Source organism: Camelus bactrianus, chromosome 15 (genome assembly GCF_048773025.1).
Source record: "Camelus bactrianus isolate YW-2024 breed Bactrian camel chromosome 15, ASM4877302v1, whole genome shotgun sequence".
Classification (NCBI taxonomy): Eukaryota; Metazoa; Chordata; class Mammalia; order Artiodactyla; family Camelidae; genus Camelus; species Camelus bactrianus.
Genome location: NC_133553.1, coordinates 34567151 through 34593517, shown reverse-complemented (window position 1 = coordinate 34593517; position 26367 = coordinate 34567151). Strand labels below are relative to the sequence as shown.

Genomic DNA, 26367 nt, shown 5'->3' with positions numbered 1-26367 from the left:
CATGGTTTGGGGAACTTCTCCAGCAGAGCTCAAAGCCAGTGCAGGTGTAGCAAAGGCGGGCAGCTGGCAGGACCCAGGACTGCACCTCGACCAAGTGTGGGCTATAGGGCTAAGGTGTTGAGGATACTGGCAAGAATATGGTTTAAAGGATGGGCCACAGAGTATAACTGGGATGGGAGAAAAGAGTGAAGGCAGGAGGATGATTACAAATACGTAAAGAATAAAGCCATTAGGGAGGAGAGATTTTAATGAGGGTAAAGAACAGCTATGGGGGGGACTAACTTACTAACAGTTGTAATATGAGGCTGTGATCAGACAATGAGACGTTTAAAGTTAGTTTAACAGGTGGAGCAATTCCAGAAGACAAAATTCAAAGTATGAAGTAGCATGGATGATGAGGAGATAAAGAAACTGAGCTAAATGTGCCATCATGTAGATGAAGTTACCTAAGAGGATGGCTAGACCAGGGATGGAATGGAAGGCTAACCCAGGTGCTAAGCCTCCTCTCTCCAGTGAAATGAGGGCTGAGGCAGAGGATGGAGAAAAGGTTTGAATGATATCTGAGAAGAGTAAAAGTTGCTGTATGTAGACACGAAAGGCTCAAAAAAAAAAAAATCAAGTTTTTTAACCCCAATGTTCATTAAGTCAGGGTTTATTAAGAACATCTAAGGTAGTAAGATATGACAATAAACAGCTTTCATTTGAGAGAGCAACAGGAAAGTACCATAAGATCAGGAGATGGCTGTTTTAATGAAAGCAATAAGGAAGACAGGATGTTCAACACAGGTGGTGGTTGGAAAAATGGCCCACCCCTATGTTGACAGAGACGATTTTTCTTATTTTCCTCATGTTTCTCTTACAGAGATTGTAACCTAGCTATTACAAAGTCACTCTGATAGCTGAAACTTTACTTGTATTCATATCCTTTAAGGAATACTAGAGTTTTAAAAATACAGTGATGTTGGTTCCTTATCAGGACAGCACTTGGTTCTTCCTTTCTCATGGGCATCAAAATACACTGTTGGAACAATCACTGATACTTCATGATGTGCTTGGGAAGCAAAGGACAATCACTGAAGACATAAAACCTTAGTATCAGAGTCTAGAATATCTTAGCCAGTTCTTAAGGATTTGAATCATTACAGAGGTCTCGTGACCCTAACATAGAAAAAATTCAGACTAATTATCATCATGGGAAGTTTTTTTTCTAAGCTGCGTCATCAACTATGACCAAATTCTGTTACTTGGAAAGGACACTGTCCAATTATAGACAGTGAACTAGAAAACTACAACAGATTCAGAATGATGATCACTAGGTCCATCCTTGTTGCTGCAAATGGCATTATTTTATTCTTTTTATGGCTGAATAGTATTCCATTGTATGAATATTCCATAGCTTCTTTATCCAGTCATCTGTCAATGGACATCTAGGTTGCTTCCATGTCTTGGCTATTGTATATAGTGCTGTTAGGAACATTGGGGTCCATGTATCTTTTTAAATTAAGAGTTCCCTCAGGATATATGCCCAGGAGTGGGATTGCTGGATCATATGCTAAGTCTGTTTTTTAGTTTTTTGAGGAATCTCCATACTGTTTTCCATAATGGCTGCACCAAACTACATTCCCACCAGCAGTGTAGGAGGGTTCACTTTTCTCCACACCCTCTCCAGCATTTATCATTCATGGATTTTTGAATGATGGCCATTCTCACTGGTGTGAGGTGCTACCTCATTATAGCTCTGATTTACATTTCTCTGATAATTAGAGATATTGAGCATTTTTTTCACATGCCCATTGGCCATCTGTATGTCTTCAATGGAGAATTGCTTGCTTAGGTCCTCTGCCCATTTTTGAACTGAGTTTTTTTGTTGTTGGTTTTTTTTTTTTTTTGTTATTAAGTTGTATGAGCTATTTATATATTCTGGAAATTAAGCTTTTGTCAGTCACATCATTTGCAGATATTTCCTCCCATTCCGTAGGTCGTTGTTTTGTTTTGCTTATGATTTCCTTTGTTGTGCAAAAGCTTGTAAGTTTAATTAGGTCCCATTTGTTTATTTTTGCTCTTATTTCTATTGCCTGGGTAGACTGCCCTAGGAGAACACTGCCAAGATTTATGCCAGAGAATGTTTTGTTTGTTTTCTTCTAGGAGGTCTATCATGTCTTGTCTTAAATATAAGTCTTTAAGCCATTTTGAGTTTATTTTTGTTTATGGAGTGAGGGAGTGTTCTAACTTCATTGATTGACATGCTGCTATCCAGTTTTCCCACCACTTCTTGAAGAGACTGTCTTTTCTCCATTGTATATTTTTGCCTCTTTTGTTGAAGATTAATTGACCATAGGTGTGTGGGTTTATTTCTGGGCTCTCTTTTCTGTTCCATTGATCCATATGTCTGTTTTTATGCCAGTACCACACTGTTTTGCTTACTGTAGCTCTGTAGCATTGTCTGAGGTCTGGGAGGGTTATTCCTCCAGCTTCATTCTTTTTTTCAATATTACTTTGGCAATTCTGGGTCTTTTGTGATTCCATATAAATTTTAGAATTATTTGTTCTAGTTCTGTGCAAAATGTCCTGGGTAATTTGATAGGGATTGTATTAAATCTGTAGACTGCCTTGGGCAGTATGGCCATTTTAAGGATATTGATTCTTCCAATTCAAGAGCATGGGATGAGGGGGGAAGGTATAGCTGAAATGGTAGAGTGCCTGCTTAGCATGCACAAGGTCCTGGGTTCAATCTCCAGTACCTTCTCCAAAAATAAATAAATAAATAAACCTAATTACCTCCCTCTCCAGCCCCCCAAAAAACCTAAATAAATAAATCACTCTCCAAGAGCATGGGATATCTTTTCATTTCTTTAAGTCATCTTTAATTTCCTCAATCAGTGTTTTGTAGTTCTCCATGTATAAGTCTTTCACTTCCTTGGTCAGATTTATTCTTAAGTATTTTATTGTTTTGGCTGCGATTTTAAAAGGGGTTGTTTCTTTACTTTTTTTTCCCTCTGCTAATTCATTGTTAGTTTAAAGAAATGAGACCAATTTTTATGTTGGTCTTGTATGTTAATCTTGTATCCTGCTACCTTGCCAAATTCTTTTATCAGCTCTAATAGTTTTTGTGTGGAGCTCTTAGGGTTTTCTATATATAGTATCATGTCATCTGCATATAGTGACAATTTTAGCTCTTCTCTTCCAATTTGGATCCTTTTATTTCTTTTTCTTGCCTGATGGCTGTGGCTACGACTTCAAGACTACAATGAATGGAAGTGGTGAGAGTGGGCATCCTTGTCTTGTTCCAGACTTTAGTGGGAAGGGTTTCAGTTTTTCACCATTGAGTATTATGCTGGCTGTGGGTTTGACATAAATAGCTTTTATTATGTTGAGATACGTTCCTTCTGTCCCACTTTGGTAGGAGTTTTTATCATAAATTGGTGTTGAATTTTATCAAATGCTTTTTCTGTATCTATTGAGATGATCATGTGGTTTATGTCCTTTCTTTTGTTGATGTGTATCACATTGACTGATTTCCATATGTTGAACCATGTCTGGAATGAATCCAACTTGATCATGGTGTATGATCTTTTCTCCGTGCTGTTGGATTCTATTTGCTAATATTTTGTTGAGGATTTTTGCAGCTATGTTCATCAGTGATATTGGCCTATAATTTTCTTTTTTGGTATTGTCTTTGTCTGGTTTTGGTATCAGGATGATGGTGGTTTCATAGAATGAGTTTGGGAGTACACTCCTTTCTTTTCAATCTTTTGGAAGAGTTTGAGAAGGACTGGTATGATTTCTTCTTTGTATGTTTGGTAGAATTCCCCAGTGAAGCCATCTGGTCGTGGACTTTCATTCGCAGGGAGGTTTTTTATTGCTACTTCTATTTCACTTCTAGTGATTGGTCTGTTCAACTGGTCTACTTCTTGATTCCATCTTCATGAACTATATGCTTCTAGGAACTTGTCCATTTCTTTTAGGTTGTCCAATTTGTTTCCATATAGTTGTTGAGATGTCTTTTTTTTTTCCTTCAAATTGTAGTTGACTTACAATGTTATATTAGTTTCAAGTGTACAACATAGTGATTCAGTATTTTTACAGATTTACTCCATTTAAAATTATTATAAAATATTGGCTACATTCCTTGTGTTGTATGATATATATTCTTGTATCTTTTTTATTTTACACCTAGTAGTTATACCTCTTAATCCCCTTCCCCCAACCTCTTCTATCCTTACTCCCTCCCCACTGGTAACCACTAATTTGTTCTCTGTATCTATGAGTCTGTTTCTGTTTTGTTATATTCATTCATTTTATTTTTTAGATTCCACATATAAGTGAAAACATACAGTATTTGTCTTTCTTTGACTTATTTCACTAAGCATAATGTCCTCCAGATACATCCATGTTGTTGCAAATGGCAAAATTTTACTCTTTTATGGCTGAGTAATATCCCACTGTATGCACACATATGTATACATACCACATCTTCCTTATGCATTAATCTGCTGATGAATACTTAGGTTGCTTCCGTATCCTGGCTAAAACTGAGTTGTCTTAATACAAGTATAGTTAATTGGCTGTAGAAATTTAGGGAAGGAAAGACTATTTCTAGCTCATAGAATCAGAAAGCTTCATGGACGAGATGGACACAACTAGTAATGATCTTTTTTCTCTCATCTTCTTGCCCATTTCAAATATCCCTGTGTAATAATTTCAGCAGGAAAAAAAAAAAAACAACCAGAACAAACTAAAATCTGAGTGATTATTCCAAGAAAACACCACATATGATACACACACACACACACACACACATACACCAATATATAGAGCCTGAAAAACCCAATGAGTGGAAATTTAACATTACAGACAGAAACTGGCACAAAAATGATGGCTTTTTGGGGCAAGAGTTCTTTTCCTATTTCTTCTGCATTTTTTTCCACTTCACTTGATAATCCACTGGCCTATTACGGACAACTTCAGCAGACAGATTTAGAACTTGAGGGTTTTATCTGTTCTGACAACTCTCTCCCAATGTGAAAGTATGTTTTAGCACTGTCTTGCCAGAGACTGCACTGGGGTTGTGGTGGGGAAACCTGAATATGAGTGGATGGACACGTATCACTGAAATAAGGAAAAAATTCTCTGGGCTGTGGGTAGGGACGATGTCAGTCGAATGGGAAATGCTGCTATTACTCTGGTGACACAGAAGACGACTTTTTAGTGCACTTTAATACAACAATGACGCCTATGATCTTGGAGTCTGCAGAAATGGAATTTTAGTCATGACTGCTATTTGTACCTCTATATCCAAACAGCAAAAGAGGCAATTAGAAGCATCTGAGGAACTTCTGGTTTAGCTCCTCAAATGAATAATGCCAAATAAAATTCTGTAATGCAAATTAAGATCTAAAGACTGAATTTTATTATTAAGCCATAATAATGTCATACTAATACCCAATAAATGGCTAGTTATGTCTGTTAGCTAACTTAGCTCTATCTTAAATTTGTGTGGGTCAACACTTTAGATAAAAACACCTGCTACCCTCTTAGAAAAAAGAGTAGTAAGAATACAAAATAAAATTAACTGGCTCATAGGGTAGAAAAAATGGTCAGCAGAATACAAAGATCTGAATTCAAAATTATGAAGTGACATTAAAGAGGGTGACCTTTGTAAGAGAAAGGTAATCTGCTTCAATTTATGGAAATGTTATGAACTCCTAGCCAATAGGAATCAAGGCTTCACAAAGCTAGGACTTCTCAGGCATGCCCCATCATACTTTACTGAGTCTAACACTGCCACTTTTTTGCAATTGCTTTGTCATTTTCATCATTATCCTCCTAGCCAAACCTTGCAGGGCCAATAGCATAAGTTGCTCAAGTTGGTTCTTTCAAAATAGCAGTAAGTTACTAAGTGAGAAACTTAAAGGGAAGCCTAATCTTTGGGTATGTGGTACATTATGCTGTTAGCACCCTTACTGTTAGAAAACCCAAGGTAAAAGCTGCATGATGAACGAAGGTGGATACAACAGAGACTGAGCTCGGTGAGACCTCTTACTGCCGAGGAGAGTACAAATAAGCCAAATACTAAAAATAGTAACTTTAGCCACCAAGTTAGAGTAATCACCTACAAATACAATGTATTTTACTGCTATTGTGAAATGGATGTTAAATATATACATAAAATAATATTCTCCAAGTTGATGCCTGAGGGTTATTAGCCTGTTAAAGAATTCTGACAAACTTGACCTTCCTCGAGAAGCCCATCCACCACTCTCATACAATTTGGCTGTAGTGGATTTGCTCCATTCATTAATTGATTCATTCATTGTTTACTGAACAAAGCAGCACTGCCCCATGCAGAGAGAGAGAGAGAATCAGAGACATTGACAAACCCATGATTCTTGCCCCAAAGGAACCTACAATCTGGGAGAGAAGGTAGAATATATTTGCAAATGATGTGATTCTGAAGAGTGGTTCAGCTGTTGCAGGAGACTGGAGGGGAAATGACAGCACTGCAGGCTGAAGAGACCAGGAAATGATCTATCTGAGGCAGGCATAAAAGAACAGGTAGACATGGTGAAAGGCAGAAGAGACAAGTGCGTTGCAGGAGGTGCAGGGAAGGAGTGAGGCCAGTGAAAGATGTCTCCACTTCAGATGGAGCTTAAAGCTACCATGAGAAGTCAGGCTGGGCCTACAGCATGAGGCTGGAGAGCTCAGCAATGCTTTTATTTGTTTCTATCAGCTTCCTTTTCTCACCTTCCACAGCAACTATTCTAAACTGTCACTAATCACCTGTGTCCCCTCCTCTCACTGCAACAATCATCGTGTTATCTAACCTCTGACCTGACAGACAGAACAGGCTTTCATCAAAGCACCCCTTGCTTTCTCAGCCCTTACTCTCCAAACCAAAATATATACTCAAGGCCTGTCTTGCTTCCTGCCTTAGAAAATGAGAAATCCCCTTAACTCTGTTTCTGTTCCTATCCCCTCCTGATTTCTCAGAAAATCTGCTCCATCATTAATTAAATTTTCTCAGCATTTAGGAATACTTAACTCCCCTAGTCATCCTTGACATGGCTTCCCCTTCTACTGACTGCTCCAGCTCTCTGCCCTCCTTTATCAGCAAACTCCCTGCAGAAATCACCTAAACTTGCTATCTGCATTCACCCACATCAGCCTCCACTCCACCCACATCTGGTGTCTAGCACCCCTATGCCTGTGAAACTATTCTCTAAGGTCAACAAATACATCCTAGTTGCTGCAACCAAAGAACTCTTCTCAGACTTTATGTCCAAAGAGTCTACTGGCACCTCAAATTTCAGGTTGCTAATGTTTTAGAAAATGAATCCATCAGAGTCCATGAGTAATGAACCTTACTAGCAGGCCAACAACTGCTGAAAAAGATTGATTTAGATGAAATCAGTATTTGCCAATATATGTCAAATGACCATCTGGGACCATCAAGGGACATTATATATAAAATCTGTGTTTCCAATTTAAAAAATATTGTTTAAGGCACAGCTATTAAAGTTGGAGTGGGGTAGAAGGCAGAAGTGGGTGGGGTTTAGGTTCTATGGCTAACTCTGTAGGTCACTAGGGGTGACAAGCACTAAGTTAATCCCCCTGCTAAATAAAAGTTTGCCAATATAAAATTATGGCCATTTACATACATATACAGAAAAGGCAAGATTTTTTTAAAGTCTCAAAACCATTTGTAAAAACACAAATAAGACATTTCTCCAATGATTCTTTCTCAGAAAACAGCTTTGTAATTAGGATGAATCATACTTTTTTCCTATTAAAAGACATCACACAGTCTGCAAATAACCTCACTCATGGCAAAAGAGATGTAAAAAAGCATGAGAAGCAATTACTTTTACTGAGTATTCCTTTAAACTGAACATAGTTAATGCAGAAATCTCAAAATAAAAGACTATTTTGGAATGACTATGATGATGGAAAGCCAGCGGATCTTATTTTATCTGAGAACAAGTAGTAAACTGCTTAGGAAGATAATCAACTCTCTTAGAATACTAAGAAGGGAACAATTTACTCAGCAGTCCCAGAGTATATTTATAAAGTCATAAATACTACCTTCACAACTCCCATTATTTCTGACTCCTTTTATTTGTCACTTTGTTAGAAGTGAGGCTTCATGACAACTAAGACTACCCCTCTAACTTGAGCACTTAACACTAAAAAAAGATGAACTCTGGACTCCAGTCAGGCCAGTCTCCACCACTGGATCTCCAACCCGAGTGTACACTCCCAATATCTTTACCAAATCAAATCCTACTGTTCCTCAAAATCTAAATCAAGATCTGGTTCTCTGAACTTTCCCCTTGCTCTGCTAGTTCACTGTGACCCTCTTCTGCGCTATTGTATACTGTTTCCGTGGTACTTGATCATATACTAACTTTCCATATAACAGAAAGGTGTTCATCATAAATTTTTATTCTCATGCTGCTACCAGCATACCTTGATCTTACAGTATTAACTATAAAACGCAGGCCTAAGATTCAGATGATAGGCACTTACAAAAAAGATATTTTCTTTATAATATTTAAATAGAAACACCTTTAATAAGCACAATTTTAATGATAATGCATGCAGGAGAAACTTTTTATAACATGATTCTCACTGCATAAACCCTATTCATTTGTCAAGTCTAAACAAAAGTCAGTGTTTCCCATCAAGTCTTTCCTAATTTTAGTTCTTACCAATATTCATCCCTAAAGTACTAAAATATAAGCCTTCATTATGACTGATTTAATAACATAAGAGGTGGCACAGTCTACTTGAATTACTAAGGAAATTAGTATTGGAACCAACATATTAATGATTTTTTTTTTACTGATCAGAAAGGTTATTAATAATTTCTTTAATAAAAATTAATTCATAAACTATTTGGAAACCATTTGGATTACTATTACGAACCTATTGTGGTTGTTAAAATTCTATTCTGGATGAAAGCAACTAAGTCCTCTGGCAAAGAAAAGAATGTTCAAGGTAGTTTCCATGTACACACACCAACAGTGTGAAGTTCCTCTCTTAACTGGAAGCATATCATGGCCAAGTAGTAGATCTTTTATAACAGTAATAGCTAAGCAGTCTGCAAAAATAGGAATGGTTTGTTGTCCAGCTTTGACGAGTGTTGATTAACCCAACTCAGTCAGATCTGCTACCAAAGAGTAGTCATAACTGTGCATAGAAAAGACACTGACTTGTACCTTCTTTACTGCTATTAACTAGCTCCTCTCCATTGTAAATCACCGAGAATTTAACGCAATAAGTGAAATATAGGAAGACTCCTTATGACTTGACTTCTAAGAAGGTCACTGCTAAGGTTCATGTTTGACTAGAGCAGTTTTTCTTAGCCTGAATAACACGATGCCTTCCCCTCAAGCCCTATGCACACACACACTTTAATACCTGACTGGCAACATAAGCCATGTTTTTCTTACTTCATCTTCTGCGAAAGGCCATTTCAAATCTATGAGGAAATGGGGAAGATGTAAATCATAAATAAACTATGAATAAAGGATTTTTAAACTTTAGTCCCCCAGTCTCAAAAAGTGCTTTCAAAGTTTCCATATGGAACCCCAAACTATTTTCAGACTACATTTATACAATGCAAGATTAATCCAAAGAATGTAGTTTGGGGAGATAAAATCGAAGAAAGCAGCTATTAACCTACAGATAAGACAACTCTCAACACAAATTTCTCATATTTAACATCTAAAAAGTTGTGTAGTGCCCTCACAGTGTCAAAGGATAGTTGTTTAAGTCTACAAGTAACCATGTGCTGTAGATTCTTTTAAAATGTGTTACATATAATAAATTAACAAGGAATTACAGGCAGTTGTTTACTGAACAGTACTCAAGTATTTGTTAGAGAACTATTTTGGTCACACAAACAGGCAGGTAACATGAACAACAAAGACAAGAAGAGCGCTAACAGGAAACTTGCTCTTCAAAGATTTATGCCAGCGATTTTTATTCACGTAAAATATTAGAATGAAAAGAATCCAACGCATTGTAGGTTACTGTTAGTTTTTTACCTCCAAATGAGACTATACCTGGAAAAGGCACTTTATAAAACAAACATGAAGAAATAAATCTAAGTGAGTGGTTATACTTAATTTCTCTTTTAATTATTATTCCCTGTGAAAAAGATAACTCAACCACATACGAAAATTCTTTGTACTAAGTTACTAAATATCACAAAATAAACACACTAAAATAGGCATGTTGTGTGTACATGCATGCTCTCACAGATTCTGCAGGTCAATATTATAAGATGGAGAATACTTGGAATTTACTCTATGTGGTCAAATGTAATACTTGGGTGAGAAGAGAATGGAAGCCATTGAGAATACGTGCGCATAACTTTGTTAGGAGAAAGCAGGTGAATGAGGAGGTTACTAACATACTTTCAACACCTTACGCCTCACAGAGTACAGATAAGCCAGCTCTGACAACTGCACCAGGGCTTGTTTGGCTTAGTCCAGATTGTATAACAAAGTGCGTTTGGGTGCTCTTAGCAATCAGATGGTAAGTTCAGGGATGCCTATATTATGAAATAAACAATATTACATATAAATATAATCATTTTATATTATAGAAAATATAATTACGTGAAATAAAATGGAGAAAATGATTCTTTCATTTAGAAAGCTATTCAGACATTAATTAGTAATGTTAATTAATAAGTAAATAATTTCTTAATAAACATTAATAAGTAAACAATTTCTACATTTAGTTTCATGTTCTTGTGGGATTGATTTTTGATCAGAATCTGTTTTAAAAAGTGAAGGCACATGAACTTGGTTTGCATGTGCACATGCATAAGCACTCACACACTCACACTAGCAAGCTCAGTATTGTTTTAACAATACCTTTGCAATACTCAGCACAAACATCAATTTATTTAAAAACAAAACAAAACAAAATCAAAATGAGAAAATGTCCTAACAACTGGAAAAAATAGAGAAAAAATATTCTGAATAAAGAAAAATATCTGATGCTAAAAGAGAAAAGGCACAGCCTTTATAAATAATGAAATGGACACTGCCTAAAAAAAAAACAAAAACAGAAACAAGTTAAAGCTTTAAAGCTTTTTTGGACAAACCCAAAAAAGAAAAATAATACATCCATGATGAAAGGATGTAATATATAAAATGAAAAGGTGGGCATAAGTTCCCGTTCAGATGAATTTCTGGATTAAGGGGGCCACAGCAGTTAGATTCTCAACTTTGGTGAGAATAAATTTTGATTTTCATATGAACAGGAAGCTAACGCATATTGTTGCATACATTATGCATATGCACTCAAACTCGTACTCTGCTTCAAAACAACATGATAAGGACAAAGAGATTTATTTAGTGCTGAACCACTGCACAGTGAGTTAACACCAGGAGGGCACAGCCACCACCGTTCTCACTGTGGTTTCATAATGCTCACTTATGCCTTGAGAGGGAAAACGGAAAGAACATTTTCATGTATGGAACAATATTCTGTACAGTCAGTAGACAGTCTACAGGAAGCTATCACTCAAAGGCAGTTCCACAAACTTTACTTACAAAGCTGCTTCCACAATTCTAAATTTTAAAATAAATATTTTGTAAGTGTCACAGTTATCAGCATCTTTCACTGTATTACTCTTAAGAAAATAACATAAACATTATAACAGCATATCAACACTCAGGCAAAGATAAACCTGTTGAATGAGTAAAATACAACTTGTATATACATTTCACTCATTTATGAAAATGATAATCTAACCAACAGAAGAATATATACTTTGAGAATTGTTTTTATTAATGGTGCCAGAAGACATGCACTCATCACTCAGGCCTACCTTTCACACCAGCTGGCCGGTGTTAAATAGTACATAGCCCCAGAACAAGATTTTTCTCCTGAAGTCAAGAGGTACAGAGAGGCACAAGGCTGCAATGATGGTCTCATCAGTAATATCTCAGAAGCGGAAACTCTGAGCAGAAACACTAATAAACAAGGGAAATACTTAAGGACCACAATTCCATACTGACTTTCACATGGTCAAATGCCAAGATCTTGTTCATTTAAGTTACAAACAACATGCTTCTGTACGTCCCTTCTAATAGTATAGATAATCTGAAAAAAAAAAAAATCAGTCTAACTTGTATGCTTCAGTAATTAAAAAAAAAAAAAAAAAAGGCAACCATCTTAAGATAGCCTTTATTATCAACTGTGTACCTGCCTCATGTGGCCTTCTAGCACTGCCATAAATCTCACCTCAGATGCAATGAAAGGGTCCGTATGGGTTAATATCTGCAGAGTGTCTGTTGAAGGTGGTAGAGGGCATTACTAATCACAAGGGCATTAATAAGCATGGGAGGTGCATATGTGTGTGAGATGCTGAAAATAGGGCCTAAAAATTTGTACAGACCATTATTGAGTACCTATATTAGTAACACTCGGACCTCAGATATAAAAACAAACAGGACACAGTATCTACCCTAAGGAGCTCAGAGTCCAAGGGAGAGAAGGACCAAAAAAAAAAGAAAAATGAAAGCAATGATTAAGACAAATGCAGAGAGTATGATGAGAGTAAGAAGAGAGAACCCCAGTAACCTGTCAGGAGATTGTTTGAAATGTAATAGCATTTGAAGTATCTTGAAGGACCAACAGGAGCTACCAGATGACTGAGAACAGTTTAGGAAAAGGAATAGCGTGAGAAAAGCATATTCCACATGGCTGTGGAATTACAGAAAAGGTGTGGAGTTACAGCAAGAAACAAGACCAGACAGGGACTAAGCTTTGGGCAATGGTCTGCTGACTATGAGCCCTTGGAGGCAATGACAAATTCAATTTCGAACATACTGAAGTACCCCCAGGACCTCCAGGTGTGGCATAGGTCACATGTATGGCTCTGAACTAAGAAAGGGCTTTTGGTCTAAGGATTTAGACTCAGGAGTCGTGAGCGTTCACTTGGGCCCCCAACCCAAATGACGTGTCCGAGGGAGAAAGTATGGAATGAGAGAAGAAAGGAGCCTGGGAGAGCCTTATGAGCAACAGACTGAAGGAAGAAATCTGTAAGAGTCTTGAGAAGTGGCCAGAGAAGTAAGAGGAAAAAAAAAGAAAAGCCAAGGGGAGAGTGTATTTCAGGAAGAGTCAGCAGTCCCAAATGTTGCCAAGAGGAAAGTAAAGTAAGAATGGGAAGGTATTCACTAGATTTAGAAATAAAATTTCTGCCATGAATGGTTTGGGTGACATGGCTGTTGCTACCCTTTACCCCTTTTTTAAGAGGTAAAATGTATTAGTGGCTATTAATATGAGATCTGTGCTAAGACCTATTAGAGAGGAAAAAGACATTCAGTCCAGATGACTGCCAGCTGGGGGAAATGAGAATGGACTCTTAGAAGATCATTAAAGGAAGAATTGCATTTGGAGGTTAAAGAAAAGAGCAAAGCCTTGCAGGTTTTAGGCTGGACAGATATAACTAGAGGCAAAATTCTAAAAGCATAAGGCACAAGTCAGGAATAGTTCATTAATTCAAATAGGTTGGCTCACACTGCATGAATGAGTGGTAAAATTTTAAAAGCAGATTGGAACCATATTATAAAAAATCTTGACCAAGGAATATGGAAGTAATGCAAATATTTTAAATGTCTTTCCTCTCTGGAAAATGCCTAATTATTGTTTAATTCTCAGCTCACGTGCCACTTCTCCAGTGTCACTTTAAGGAAGACTCTCCTTTCTTTATGTCCTTAAGTTACTGTCTGTTCATCTCTAAGATAATGCATTTTAATGTTTCCTAAACCTGATGATACTCAAGGGAATGGGGTGTGTCATAATGTCTCAGGAAGTCAAACAACGTATGCGCCTAAGAGACATTTTCTGAACAAATAAACATACATAACTATTTTAGAGTGGTACTTTATGAAGACCAACTGTTAGCTGTGTGCTGTATGGATTAACAAAGAAGAAATTAGAGGCAGACCAGTCAGGAAGCCAGGAAGAATGAAAAGGAGAAGTAACGGGATCCCATCAAATGGGGCCACTGTAGAAATGCAGGGAGTTTCTCTAAGAGATGCTTCCAAGGCAATATTGATAGAATCTGGTGACCCACTGAAAGGGGGCAGAGCATAAGACTAACATTTTTTAAAAACCTTTAAAAAAAATATACCCTCAGTTCAGTAATTAGATTTGAAAACATATCCTAAGGAAACAACTAGAGATTTTCACATACTTTGGCATTATTTATAAAAGTGGGAAACGGAAAACAATTTTAATTTTGAATAACATCAAATAAATAGTAGTACCTCTATCTGATGGAATACCATGCATACATTAACATCATATTATAAAAAACTATGTAAAGGCAGTGAGAAAAAATGTACATTATACTAAGTTTTAAAAAATCCTTACAAAATAGGATTTGACCCAAATTTTGTTTGATCTGTATAAAAACATGGGAAAACACAGGAAGACTATATGTCAAAAGGCACTGGATATTTCTGGGAAATGACTGACCAGACTATAGGTGCCGTTTTCTTCTTTATAATTAATTTTCTAATTTTTTTGCAATAAATATATTCTGTTTTTACAATAAAAATACGCATCCCTGTTTTTATAGGAAGTGAGCTAGTATTGAGAAAATCAAGTTGTCAGGACGTTTTGAGAGTCAGTGGCAAAAAAAAAAAAAGAACCATAGTTTGAAAGGACAGATATTTTGAGTGTCATTTTTGTTTTGCTTTATTTTAAGGATTAGAGAAAATGGAGGAGGAGCTGGTAAATATAGCAACTAGAAAAATTAAAGAGGTGCTTACAAAAAGGAAATCTTTGATGTATTTTTTCATTTAAACAAAACACACAGTACAGCCAAGGATACCAGAGAGAAATCTAAGTAAGAGAGAGGAAAAAAAAAATCTACAAAGATGGCACTTTTGTACCATCTGGAATAGAAAAACTGTTAACTTATTGCATAGTGGAAAGAACATGGGCTTTGGCATCAAAAAGACCTGAGTTTAGACTATGGTACCTCCACTCAGCAGCTATGTAACTCTGGGCCATCTAGTAATGTGAGCCAGTCTCCTCGGGTGTAGCTCAGGGCAAACCATCACCTGGTGCAGTTAGGAGAATTAAGTGATCTGCAAGAAAGTGGCTAGTAGGGTGGCTATGATCCCAGGAGCCCACCACCAGACACTGATTCAGCAGGTGTGAGCCTGGACCCGGTATCTGTGTTTTTAAAAGCTGCCTGGGTCATTCTGCTGCATGGGCAGCAACACTGAACAGCTCAGTGCCTGGAATATGGCAGGTACTTGATAAATGTTGGATGGTTGTTTTTATGGACAGAACATAGGGGTTCCATCGTTTTTCATTAAGGCCGTAATGACTTTCTTCATTAAACACAACGACATGAGCTGTCCTAAGTGAGCATCTCAGATATTTTGCTATGAGAAAGAAAGAGAAAACTAAAATGAACAAAGAAAACAATGTAATGCCATTTATGATCTAAAGCATTTAAAGATTTGACGTGAGTGACTCCAAAGGTCTTTAACATGTGGTTATATATAATTTTGCTAGGCAAATTTGAATCATTTCTGCTTCATGATGTGTTAGGACCAAGTCACTTAGTTGATCTGTGTGCTTTCTCACTGATCAGCACCCAGATTTCCTATAGATTTTGTTGTATTTTATTCATCACCATCAATAGATAAAAGCTTTATTCTTTGTAAGGGTCTAACTGGCCTCTAAAGAGTCAATTGCTAGACTACAAAGATACCTGCAAATCTGGGGAAACACAAAAGGTCTCAGAAAAATATTCTAGTAAATGTCAAAGATTTACTTTACAATTACATTTTTTAACGTGAGGGAAAGGTCTTACCCCATTTTATAAATAGTTTCCAGTAATAAAAAGTCACACGAGAAGGGCAGAGTGCATGGCACATAACGCACCCAGTGTTCCACTTCTGCCTTTCTTCCTGGCCTCCTGGAACATGCTGTTTGTTAGGAAGGGTCATCAAAATGCAGTCCTGGGGGAGGCTTACCAACTGAGAAAAATGCAACATGAGCCACAGAGAGTGATGGCTCCTGCTGGCCGTCTTTAGTCCCCCACTATATACAGCCACTTCAGACAAGAACAGACTGGATTACCAGTAGATGGCTGTGTACTAAGCAAGAAGTCCAAGACATGAAAATGGTCTACAACACCACTGCAGACTGACCTCTCTAGAATCAGTACACTGCTCTTACTTCCCAGGAAACCATTGGCTCGCTCAGAACAAACGAGAACTACTATAGACCGAGTTAGGGAGCCAAACACAGGACTATCAGATAGTACATATGTACTCTGGGTGTTAAGTTAGTGATTTTCTCTCCCTGAATACAGACTGAAGAGTTTTATTCAGGTGTGCTGATCCAAATTACCTAGTGGGATTTCACTTGTTTTTTTAATGATTAACCCTATATCCCCTAGATTAGTGGAAAGATAGTATCCTTCATTCCTTCATATTTAGAATTTAGGCATATGAGCTAAATATGGACTAAAATATGGATTGTTTTACTTTGAATTCAAAAACATTTTATTTCAAACCCCAAACTTAAACATATCCATATGTGTTAGAGTCTTAACACATGAGCTGTTTGCTTAAGTGACTTGATCTAGAAATGGAAAAAATGAAAACATGACTATTTGGGGGCAAGAATTAAGTTCTGCAACAATAATGGCTCCATACAACCTTCTCAAATATTGTCTGTTACTCTATAAAACAGGTCTTCAGCGCAGTAAGACTGGTTTTGCCTAGCTGACCACTCAGTGCCACACTGGCCCAAACTCTGTGCCCTTTCTAGTACTCCTCCTTTCCTGTCCTCACCCTACCCTTACTTTTTCTGCCTATAGAAATCTCACATAGTCTCTAAGGTCCAAGGGAAATTCAGCTTCTTAAAGAAGCCTTACCTGAGTATTTCAGCACTACATGATCTCTCCTTACTAAATACATCTGTAATTGTGTAATGTAATTCAGCATAATATTTTGTACTATATACCATGAAACTTAGTGTGTAATTATACTGCCATATAATTTTTTTACATTTTTCCTTGTGTACTATTATCTATCCATGAAGATTGTAAACTTCTTGAAGGCAAGGCCATATTCAAACAAATATGGAGGTTTTATCCCTCACTCCCAACTACTTTAACCTAATTTCATGTTGTCTTAATGTGCACACGTGTGCCGCCTAATGGTGAAGGTAATTATTGCATGGTTACAACTCAGTTATTGACTTAACAAAACATGTAAGAAAACCAAATGGTCAGACCAAATTATTACTTGTTTAAAAGCAAAGAAGAATAAAGTTACTATTGTTAAAAATAATATAGCAGCAGAGATAATAAATATAACTAAATTTTGGTACATTAAAAGTTTAAAATTGTGACAAATTTATTATAACTTTAAAAAAAACTTTCTCATGTAAAAGCTTCCTTTCTCTAAGTTAACAACTTCATTTTGGGTTTGTGTTAATCTAGTACCAAAAAAAGTTACATAATCATATATTGAAATGTCCTGTGATTAGGGGTACATATGAAATAAATCATCCATGACAGATATTGGTCAGTGTAATATATAAAACTCTGGGAAGATGATGGTAGGCACTATGCTCATCTTTTCAGACAAAAGAAAATATTCTTAATCTTGGTGAAATATATTCTAAACATAGGCACAGAAATGACTTTCCTTGTAGTGCATTTTCTCTTATTCAGTGCTTCCTGGTAAGACTTATCCTTAATTTCTGGATGTCTTGAACTTCTGATTTGGCTGAATTTGTGCTATTATTAGATGCCAGCAACAGCAAACACGTGAGTGAGCCGTAAAGATGTTACCTAATAGTAATTGGTTTTAATATGTGGTCTCCAGATTCCATTGGAGTGTTTATTTATCATGGTCATTTGTTTTAACAGCAAGCTTGTTTTTCACATAGTTGATTAACAAAAGCAGGTCTCAGGGGTTTAAAGATCAGAAAGTTGTGCTGGGCCCTTTCTGACTCTTAGATTTCCTTTCTCAAACATTCTTTTTCTCTGACCAGAGGATGGTCTAAGATCCTCTTCACCTCTGATTCTTGATGACACTGTTTCTCCTTCTGTTCACTTGACACCCCTCACCCCTACCCAGGCTGTGCCGGCCTCCCCTGTCATCTGAGGCAGCCTCAGAACCACCTCCCTTGCGACCGACCACTATCCCTCTGATCTGGCTGTTTAGCCTCTTTTTTCTTTTTTAAAATCTTCCCTGAAGAAAACCATCCAGCTCACTACTATTACAAAGGTGCTCTAACTAAAATCTCATATAAGAGGTATCAAATTACAGTAGAAAGAACACAGGCTATTCAGTCAGACAAACAGCACTCCAATACTTTAAGCTTCTTCACCTCAATGTCTGCTTCAGTTCTGCCCTGCAAGTTAACTACTGGTAACGTGGCCATGTGCGGTCATTGTGAGGATTAACTGATCTTATGCATACAGAACACATAGCATAATGCCTGGTACTTAGTAAATGCTCAATAAATGTTAGTTGCTGTTAACTACTATAATTATCATCATCATATTTGTTTCTGTTGCTACTACAGTGTACAGGTCCTGTTCTGCTTTTCTAACTGAAGTAAACAGAATCATCTAACTGTTTTTTTAGCTGAAGCAAATGGAGTCAACTGACTGTGTTTCTTTCTTTTTTTTACTGATATGGTGGGGAGTAGGGTGTGTAACCAGTTGCCAATTCTGGCATGAAAAATTACATGCTGTGGTTGTTGACTAGTACTCTGAATGATGACTAAGTAATACATGTTCCCCAAAGTTATAAATCAGCTTGCTGCTAAAATGTTTTCCAGATTTCAGAACAGAGAGCTCTATAGATATATCCTTATCCACTAAAATAGTCTCAACCATCCTGCCTACAATTGAAAAGATCTGTATTAGCAAAAGATGTGTTCCAACAGCATGTTCCATGATGTCAGAAATACTTTTAAAGTAATCATTAAATACTATAATATCATATTGTTAAATAATAAACACATATTTTTGAACAAGAAGGGTGAGTCTAAATTGAATGCCACAGTAAGTGGCACCACTTTAAAAACAAACAGCAGCAGCAGTACCACTGCTTTAATGTCTTGGCGCCTTCCTGTCCTATTCTACAGGCATAAAGAATTGTTCTCTGTGAGCTTCTATCAGTAGATGGCCACTTGCTATTCACATACAGTAAGACCATCAAGCCCACAATTCCATTTTGTATTAGCTACAAGCACAGAATTCCAAAAGCAGGCCAAACTAACATGGACATTTTTAATTTGCCAGTGTGATTCTGGATTGACTATACATTTCTTTTAACTTTACATCTTAAAGTACATTAAGCCCTAAACGAACAACAGTGATGCCAATTATGGAAAGAAAAAACTTTATACCTTTTCTTACATGTTTCAAGACCTTTCCTGTTAGGCACAAGCAGTTTTATGACAATGCAGCAATTATCAGATGAAGGTGATAATTTGTCACAGATGTCACCTTTATACAATATGGCTTGCCAGAAATCAGAGTGGAGAGCAGAAACATGCAAACAAGATTTTTCTTCTGCCAGGTGACTCTGGGTTTTGAATTGCTCTTGTAAAATTAATTATACTTCAGCATGTTTCTGGATAGTTCCTTTTTGGTATATATTCATATGTCTTTTATTTACTTGTTTGTATATATGAATATATAAACATAAATATGCAGCTATAATAAAAGGTACAATTGGGTTTTTTTCATAAAAATATCAAAACATAAACGTTTAAATGGGTGTGACACCGTGAACGGAATCACCTTGTCCCAATATACCTTTCAACAGACATGGCTCTAGAGGAAGTGTGAGGGGGTAATATAAGCCACAAAGTAGGAAGCAAAAGAATGAGGTTCTGTCTGTGACCCATGAACATTTACTAACCACCCTGGATGCCAGTTGTATTTAACTATAAAATAGAGGTAGCAGTGCTTGCTTTCCTACCAACTAGAATCATTTGTTGAAGTGAGTGGAATAATGAATGTAAAAATGTTCTTTAACCCATAAATAACTATAGTATAAATGATAAGATACTTTTAGGACAGTTTTGCTTCTTTGAGAAACATTTAAAACTGGAATCATAGTCTAACTGTATGTATCATTTTCTATCTATTCCAAAAAAGGAGGAAGAAAAAGTTTTCTTTTGTTTTTGACAAAGAGGTATTTCTTATTTGTTTATTTCTTGAGATAAAATATGAAAAAGTGCTTTGTAAATTCTAAAGAGCTATATATGAAGTTTAGAAATTTTTGCCGCTTATATTAAAAAAGTACCCTTTGAGATGGGTGCTTACCTTCTCTTAGACGGTCAACTACAAAAGTAAAACCTGTAGTTCTCGGATGTAAGACATACTCATACTTCTGAAGTCCATTCTTTTCAGCAAAATCATTACTTCGGGCTGTGGTACTTTCTAAACAAAACAATAAACCATTAGAAGTCACAAAATAAAGGAAGATAAGTGAGGTAAGGAAATAGTGCAGAATTTCTTTGATAAAAATAGCAGTTTGTTTTCCTGTAATTACTGAATACAGCTTACTGAGTCAAGTGAGAAGATATAAATAGTAAACCCCTAACAAAGATCCTAGAGTTATCTACTTATTGGAATTTTGAAAATTTTATAATAATGTACTAATAGATGTTTTATAACAGTTTAAAAATTCATATTCAAATCCTTTAAATTCTTTAAGAAATTTCATAAAATAGTCAATATCTAATGAAAACTGAAATACAATAAAATACTAATAAACTAAAATTTTCATAAAATAGTCATTACATAATACAAATTGAAATACTAAAATATAAAGTAAAATAAAACTAGAATAGTAATAAGATGTAAAGCTCTAGACATCTAGAAGAAATAACTAACAATTTGCCAAATATATCAGATCAACATTTTTTTTAACCCAATAATTTAGGGCTTCAGTGCAAAGTCAAATATCTGCCTTGCTCGGGCACAGAGCACACTAATAATTACTAACCCAAACCACTCCACAACAGAATGGGCACATGATTAGCACATCATGTACAAACATCTGAACATGGTTTGGCTGAATATAGTTACAGAGTCAAGTATATGTTCCAATTGTTGGCAAAAACTTTTTCCATTCCATGAGGTGACTTGGTAAGTCCCAAGAAGAACCAAACTCATTATTCAGCAATTATATTTGGAAAAAGTAAAGTGTTCAGAAATTTGGCCTCAGTTGCTGGGGGAGATCATGAAATACCTTCTGATGACAGCAGATGTTAGAACCTGCAATTCTTAGATGCATCCTGCAATTTACAGACTATTCCAAGTCACCAGGGAAAAACACATACATATAAACACAACTTTCTGAGGAGTCCTCAAAATCTCAAAAAGCTACAGATGAATTCCACAACACTAAAATATTCAAGGAACACTCCTGTAAAAGATGGTACATTATTTTATACAAGAGGAATCGAGTCAAAGAATTAAATACCCACAGATCCCTAGCAAGTCAAAAGTATAAGCCTTAAACATAAAAAGTAATAAGCTCTTCTCATATTCATTGGAGGGACATATTCTGGGCATGGAACTGCAAAACAGTATTTTCTAGACAGCTGGCAGGACCTTACATGGGATGGGGAATCCCAGAGCCACTAAAGATGAGTAGGTAACCACTGTTCAGCTTACTCTTCCAGTTCGTCACAGACTTGAGGGATCTGAAGACAAAACTGAATTCTGTTGTAGAATGTGACTACAAGTATTAAGTAGTTCTAAAAGGTACAGTCATGATGTGGGAAGGCAGAAATAATCAGAGACACAGAGCGATCAGAGATGCAGATTTCCCCCTCCATCCCACTTCATCTACCCACCCCCAGCCTCTGGGATTATTGGGACTAACTGCACTAGCATCCCACTTGCTGACCACAGCTGCCTGTCTTGTTAGCTGGCTCCCTGTAACACTCCAATGCCAGCATGCCTTCTGCTCCAGGGAGACTACTGGCCGCTGGGATGTTCTCACACCAGCCAGGTGTGTTCCCATCTCAGGGTATGTGCCCTCTACCCAGACAGCTGCATGACTTCCTGCTTTGTCAGTTAGTCTCTACTTAAATAAAAACTAGAAGGGTCTTCTCTAACCACCCAATGCCCAGCACCCTACACCCCCCTTCTTTTGTTAAAACTCTCTCTCCTTATCTTGCTTTATTTTTCTGTACAGCATTTATGAATACCTGGCATATTTTTATTAACATTAGTATTTTTTACCTGTCTTTCCTCACAGAATGTAAGCTTCATGAAAGTAGAGACTTTGCTTTGTATATAAAGCTCCAGGAACTCACATATTTATTAAATGAAGTTTTATACACAGGGGTGTTTAACTGCATGTAATATTATAATTGTTAAAAACCTACAAAGGCTTTCCTTTCCAAATCAGGAAAACAGGACCCCAAATCATGGTATACCAATGATGATGGTTAATGTTAGGTATCAAATTGGCTAGGCCAAGATACCCAGATATTGGCCAAACATTATTCTAGATGTTTCTGTGAAGGTGTTCTTTGATGAGATTAATATTTAAATCAGTTGACTTTGACTAAAGCAGTTTACATTCCATAATATAGGTGGGCCTCATCCAATCAACTGGAGGCCTTAATAGAAAACAAACAAACAAACAGACAGACAGACAAACAAACAAACCCTGAACTCCTCAAGCAAGAAAGAATTCTTCCAGCAGACTGCCTTTGGACTCGAATTCCAACTTTGCCCTCAGTCTCCTGCCTGCTGACTTACACTATACACTTTTAACTTGCCAAGCCTCCACAATCATGTGAGCCAATTCCTGAAAATCATCTGCCCCCCACTGCTTTCTCTCTCTCCCCACACACATACACACACCCTGTTCTGTTCATCTGGACAACACCTGACTAATGATGTGAGAGATTATAATACATTAAGTACAAAGAAAAGTGTAACTCTAATTTCCAATTTTAAAATTATATGTATGAATGCACACATACATGCCTGTGTATGTGTGTGTATATACACGTGTATATGTGTGTGACCAAATGACCCAAAAGCAACAGAGTAAAATTAGAATAGTGTGGTGGGGTTTTTTTGGAGGTACTGGGGATTGCACACTAAGCATGGGTTCTACCACTAAGCCACTCCCAGAACAGGGTTTCTTTAGAGACAATGGAATAAGAGTAATTTCTGTGCTCCCTTCTATGTTTATAAATTTCCCCAAATTAACATATATTGCTTCCATAAGCAAAAAAAAAAAAAAGCTATAAACAATAACATGAAAATAGAATATATTTAAAGTTACATTTAAATGCACTAACTTGAAAATGTGCAAGCAAGTTGGATTCAGAACTTAAAGAAGATTATAAAACATTCTCTTTGGGCTTTAAAAGTTTAAAGTTAATTTGGTAGCTAAAAACACCTTTGAGTTAGCAGATACTTTTTCAAACCAAAGGTATTTTGGTTGCCTACTTTAAAAAAAACAATCATCATTTATCCCCCACCCCCCAAATTTTTAGGGTTTTAGGATCAGTCTGTTTTCTCTGTTTGGCAAATAGTCTAGCTTTTTGCAAGTTGGCTTTAAAATGTAAATACTGTTTTAACTTAAAAAACAGGCAACTACACCATGTAATTGTGAGTACTCTGGATTTTGAAAACACATACCTAGATGTTAAGGTCATCACCTAAAAAATACACCTGAGAAGTATATAGACTGAAAAAAGCTTTAAATATACACTTAATTGCCTCTGAAGGTCTTATGAGTGAACATTTTAATACTAATAAACTAAAGTAGGAGCAAAGCATGACCTTTTATTCCATTATCTTTCAATTACTAAATAACTTCCAAAGTTGCCGATCTTTAGTATACATTTTGGCATTCACAGATATAAATCTAATTCAGTAAATGACTTTCTATACTCTAATATAGCTGATATTTCAACCCAAATTAAGTATTCTATATCCTAAGTATTATAAAATATAAATATGGCTGCCTCTCCATTATAATTTCCTAATTATAGTTCAGCTTTGGGAATCAACTTACAATTTACAATATATTTTCAAGCTTAAGCAATATGCAGCCAATATGATTCTTAGTATTACTCTCTGTGATCCAACTACTTTAAAAATTTTAACTATAAAAATCAAACACATACTATACAGTAAGTATGTATTTTAGAACATAATACTAGTATGTAAAAATTACCATGCTTCATTTAGCTCAGTTTCATCTGTCACAGATTACTCAAAGGTCTCTTCCTTGGTATCAGTGGTAAATGTTTCCCCAAACACCTTAATTTCCCTCATTAACATATTATGGCTTAGTCAACCATTCCCTTACTTCAGTGGTAATGCAATTTGTATTTTTCATCTTCAACTCTCTTTTTGGGTAATGGGTTCCATAAATTACCATGTCCAGAGAGTGAATTAGTATTTTCATTTACATGTTCTCTCAAGTTCTAAGAGTTGCCCTTCTTAGTAGCTCTTAGTTGCCTCGATCTGGTATTGAAGATTAGGAAGACACGTTCATGTTCTATCTCTCCATCCTGGTGATTTTTAGGTTCTATCCTGCTTCAGTCTGTCGTCCCTCATACATTAGACCTTCATTCACTGACTCCTTCTCAAATTCTGCTGTAATTTTCTTGAAGTAACTAGGGTATTAAAATTTTTAAATTTTGCTCTTTTGAGTTGAAGGAGTCTATAAAACTGTTTCATGTCCAAGCTTATACCCTCCTCTACCAATATTCAAACAGGGAAGCTCTCACTGTCTTAAATCCTAGATTGCAACAGGTTTCATCTGCAGCAATGATCTGTGGTTCAAAAAAATGTGAAACCCGCTAGAGAATGAAAGACTATATTTTGTTTTTAATCTTTTAAAGAACCCCTTGAGATCCACTGGCATTTTTGGCTTGTGTAATTTAGTATGTGGGAAGGCAGGAAAGTGCTAAGTACATTTTCCTGTGTCCCCTCTACAACTCAATGATGGCTGACTTGTCTTGAGGAAAGGACAAAGCCTTCTTTTCTCATACTAGGGATAAGGCTTTAAAATACCAGGAGAAAGTCAGCATATTAACTTAAATCAATAATAAGTGAAATTGGTTACTATTCGATCCTTTTCTTGTAAGTAAGAAATTGAGAAAAAAAAGGTCTAATGGATCAATATGGATCTTAGAACAGGACGAAAATATATAAAACAGGAAGGGGATTTTAAAACTAGGTTTTGTTCTTTCTCAAGGCTGGTCTGGCTATTTGGGGTTTTTGGTGATTCCACAGAAATTACAGGAAGTAAAAGACTGATACTTAAAATATATACTGAAATTTAAAACTATAAAGCTCTAGGATGGCAAGTATAAATAATACCTCTTGGGGTTACCATCATAAATTCTGTGGGCTGGAAACGAGGAGTTCTGGGTTCTGATATGCTACTGATTAACTGCATGACCTTAAGGGCGGGCCATTAATCTTGCTGGTGTTCAGTTATTTCATCTGAAGTCTAAGAAGTTTAGATAAGACAATTTCTAAGTTCCTTTATGTTTTAAAATTCCATGATCCAAACTCAGGCAACTTTACCTGTGAGATCAGTCCCTTCTGGGAATATGAGGAGTTGAAGTGGTTCATGGATATCACAAAAATAATCAATCATGTCTTCAAAATGGCTCCTGTCATCCTTCCATTTCCTATGAATGAAGATATAGGCAGCAGCCTGCATGGCCCAACCTAGAATCAATTTAACAAGTATTTACATATAATTTTAATACCAATACCCCCATATTATTGAATAAAATATTTCAGAGCTTTTTGGTTTTACTATAATTTACTTTCATAATTAGCATCTAATGATATACCTTAAATTCAGCACTGATCTGGGATTAAATAACAGACATACCAGAGAATATTCTTAAAGGAGTTTACTAAATTCTAGGATTTGCAAAATTCTCAAAAACCTCTTTTCAGACCAAACCTAGCTATTAAAATACCAAGGAAAAAAACTTCCTTAATATTTATCAGTAACTCATCCAAATTTCTAACAATCCTAACTAATCAGACATTTTTACCAGGTTACCTACAAAAGATACATGACTATGTGTTATCAGGCTTAAAAAAAGAAAGCAAAGGATTGTTCTCAAGAATTCTCTTTGATATTTTCTTTTCTGTATTACTCAATCTCTAAATCCAATTGCTATTTTCAATTATAGCCTCTTTTTTAGATTTTATTTAAAGGAGAAAATATGCAATGGCTACTAAATACGTTAATCAGAGTATACACTGTGATCATGTTCTCTGTCTCTAAGGCAAATTCACCTTGCTACTGAAGAGGTAGCCTCAGACGA

General features: G+C 36.2%; 1 protein-coding gene across 4 annotated transcripts in view; it reads right to left on the bottom strand.

Moving 5' to 3' along the window:
• The window catches only part of LCLAT1 (lysocardiolipin acyltransferase 1), a 162782-nt gene that overhangs the window by 43691 nt on the left and 92724 nt on the right, over positions 1 to 26367 (bottom strand). For 3 of the 4 annotated variants that reach the window (XM_010948437.3, XM_074378674.1, XM_010948438.3), the window contains 2 exons: positions 25607 to 25753; positions 20351 to 20467 (listed from right to left, as the gene is read on the bottom strand). In XM_010948437.3, the coding sequence (XP_010946739.1) occupies positions 20351 to 20467; positions 25607 to 25753 (264 nt within the window). The remainder of the gene's footprint in view (positions 1 to 20350; positions 20468 to 25606; positions 25754 to 26367) is intronic. The other variant, XM_045511767.2, reaches the window with a different exon arrangement.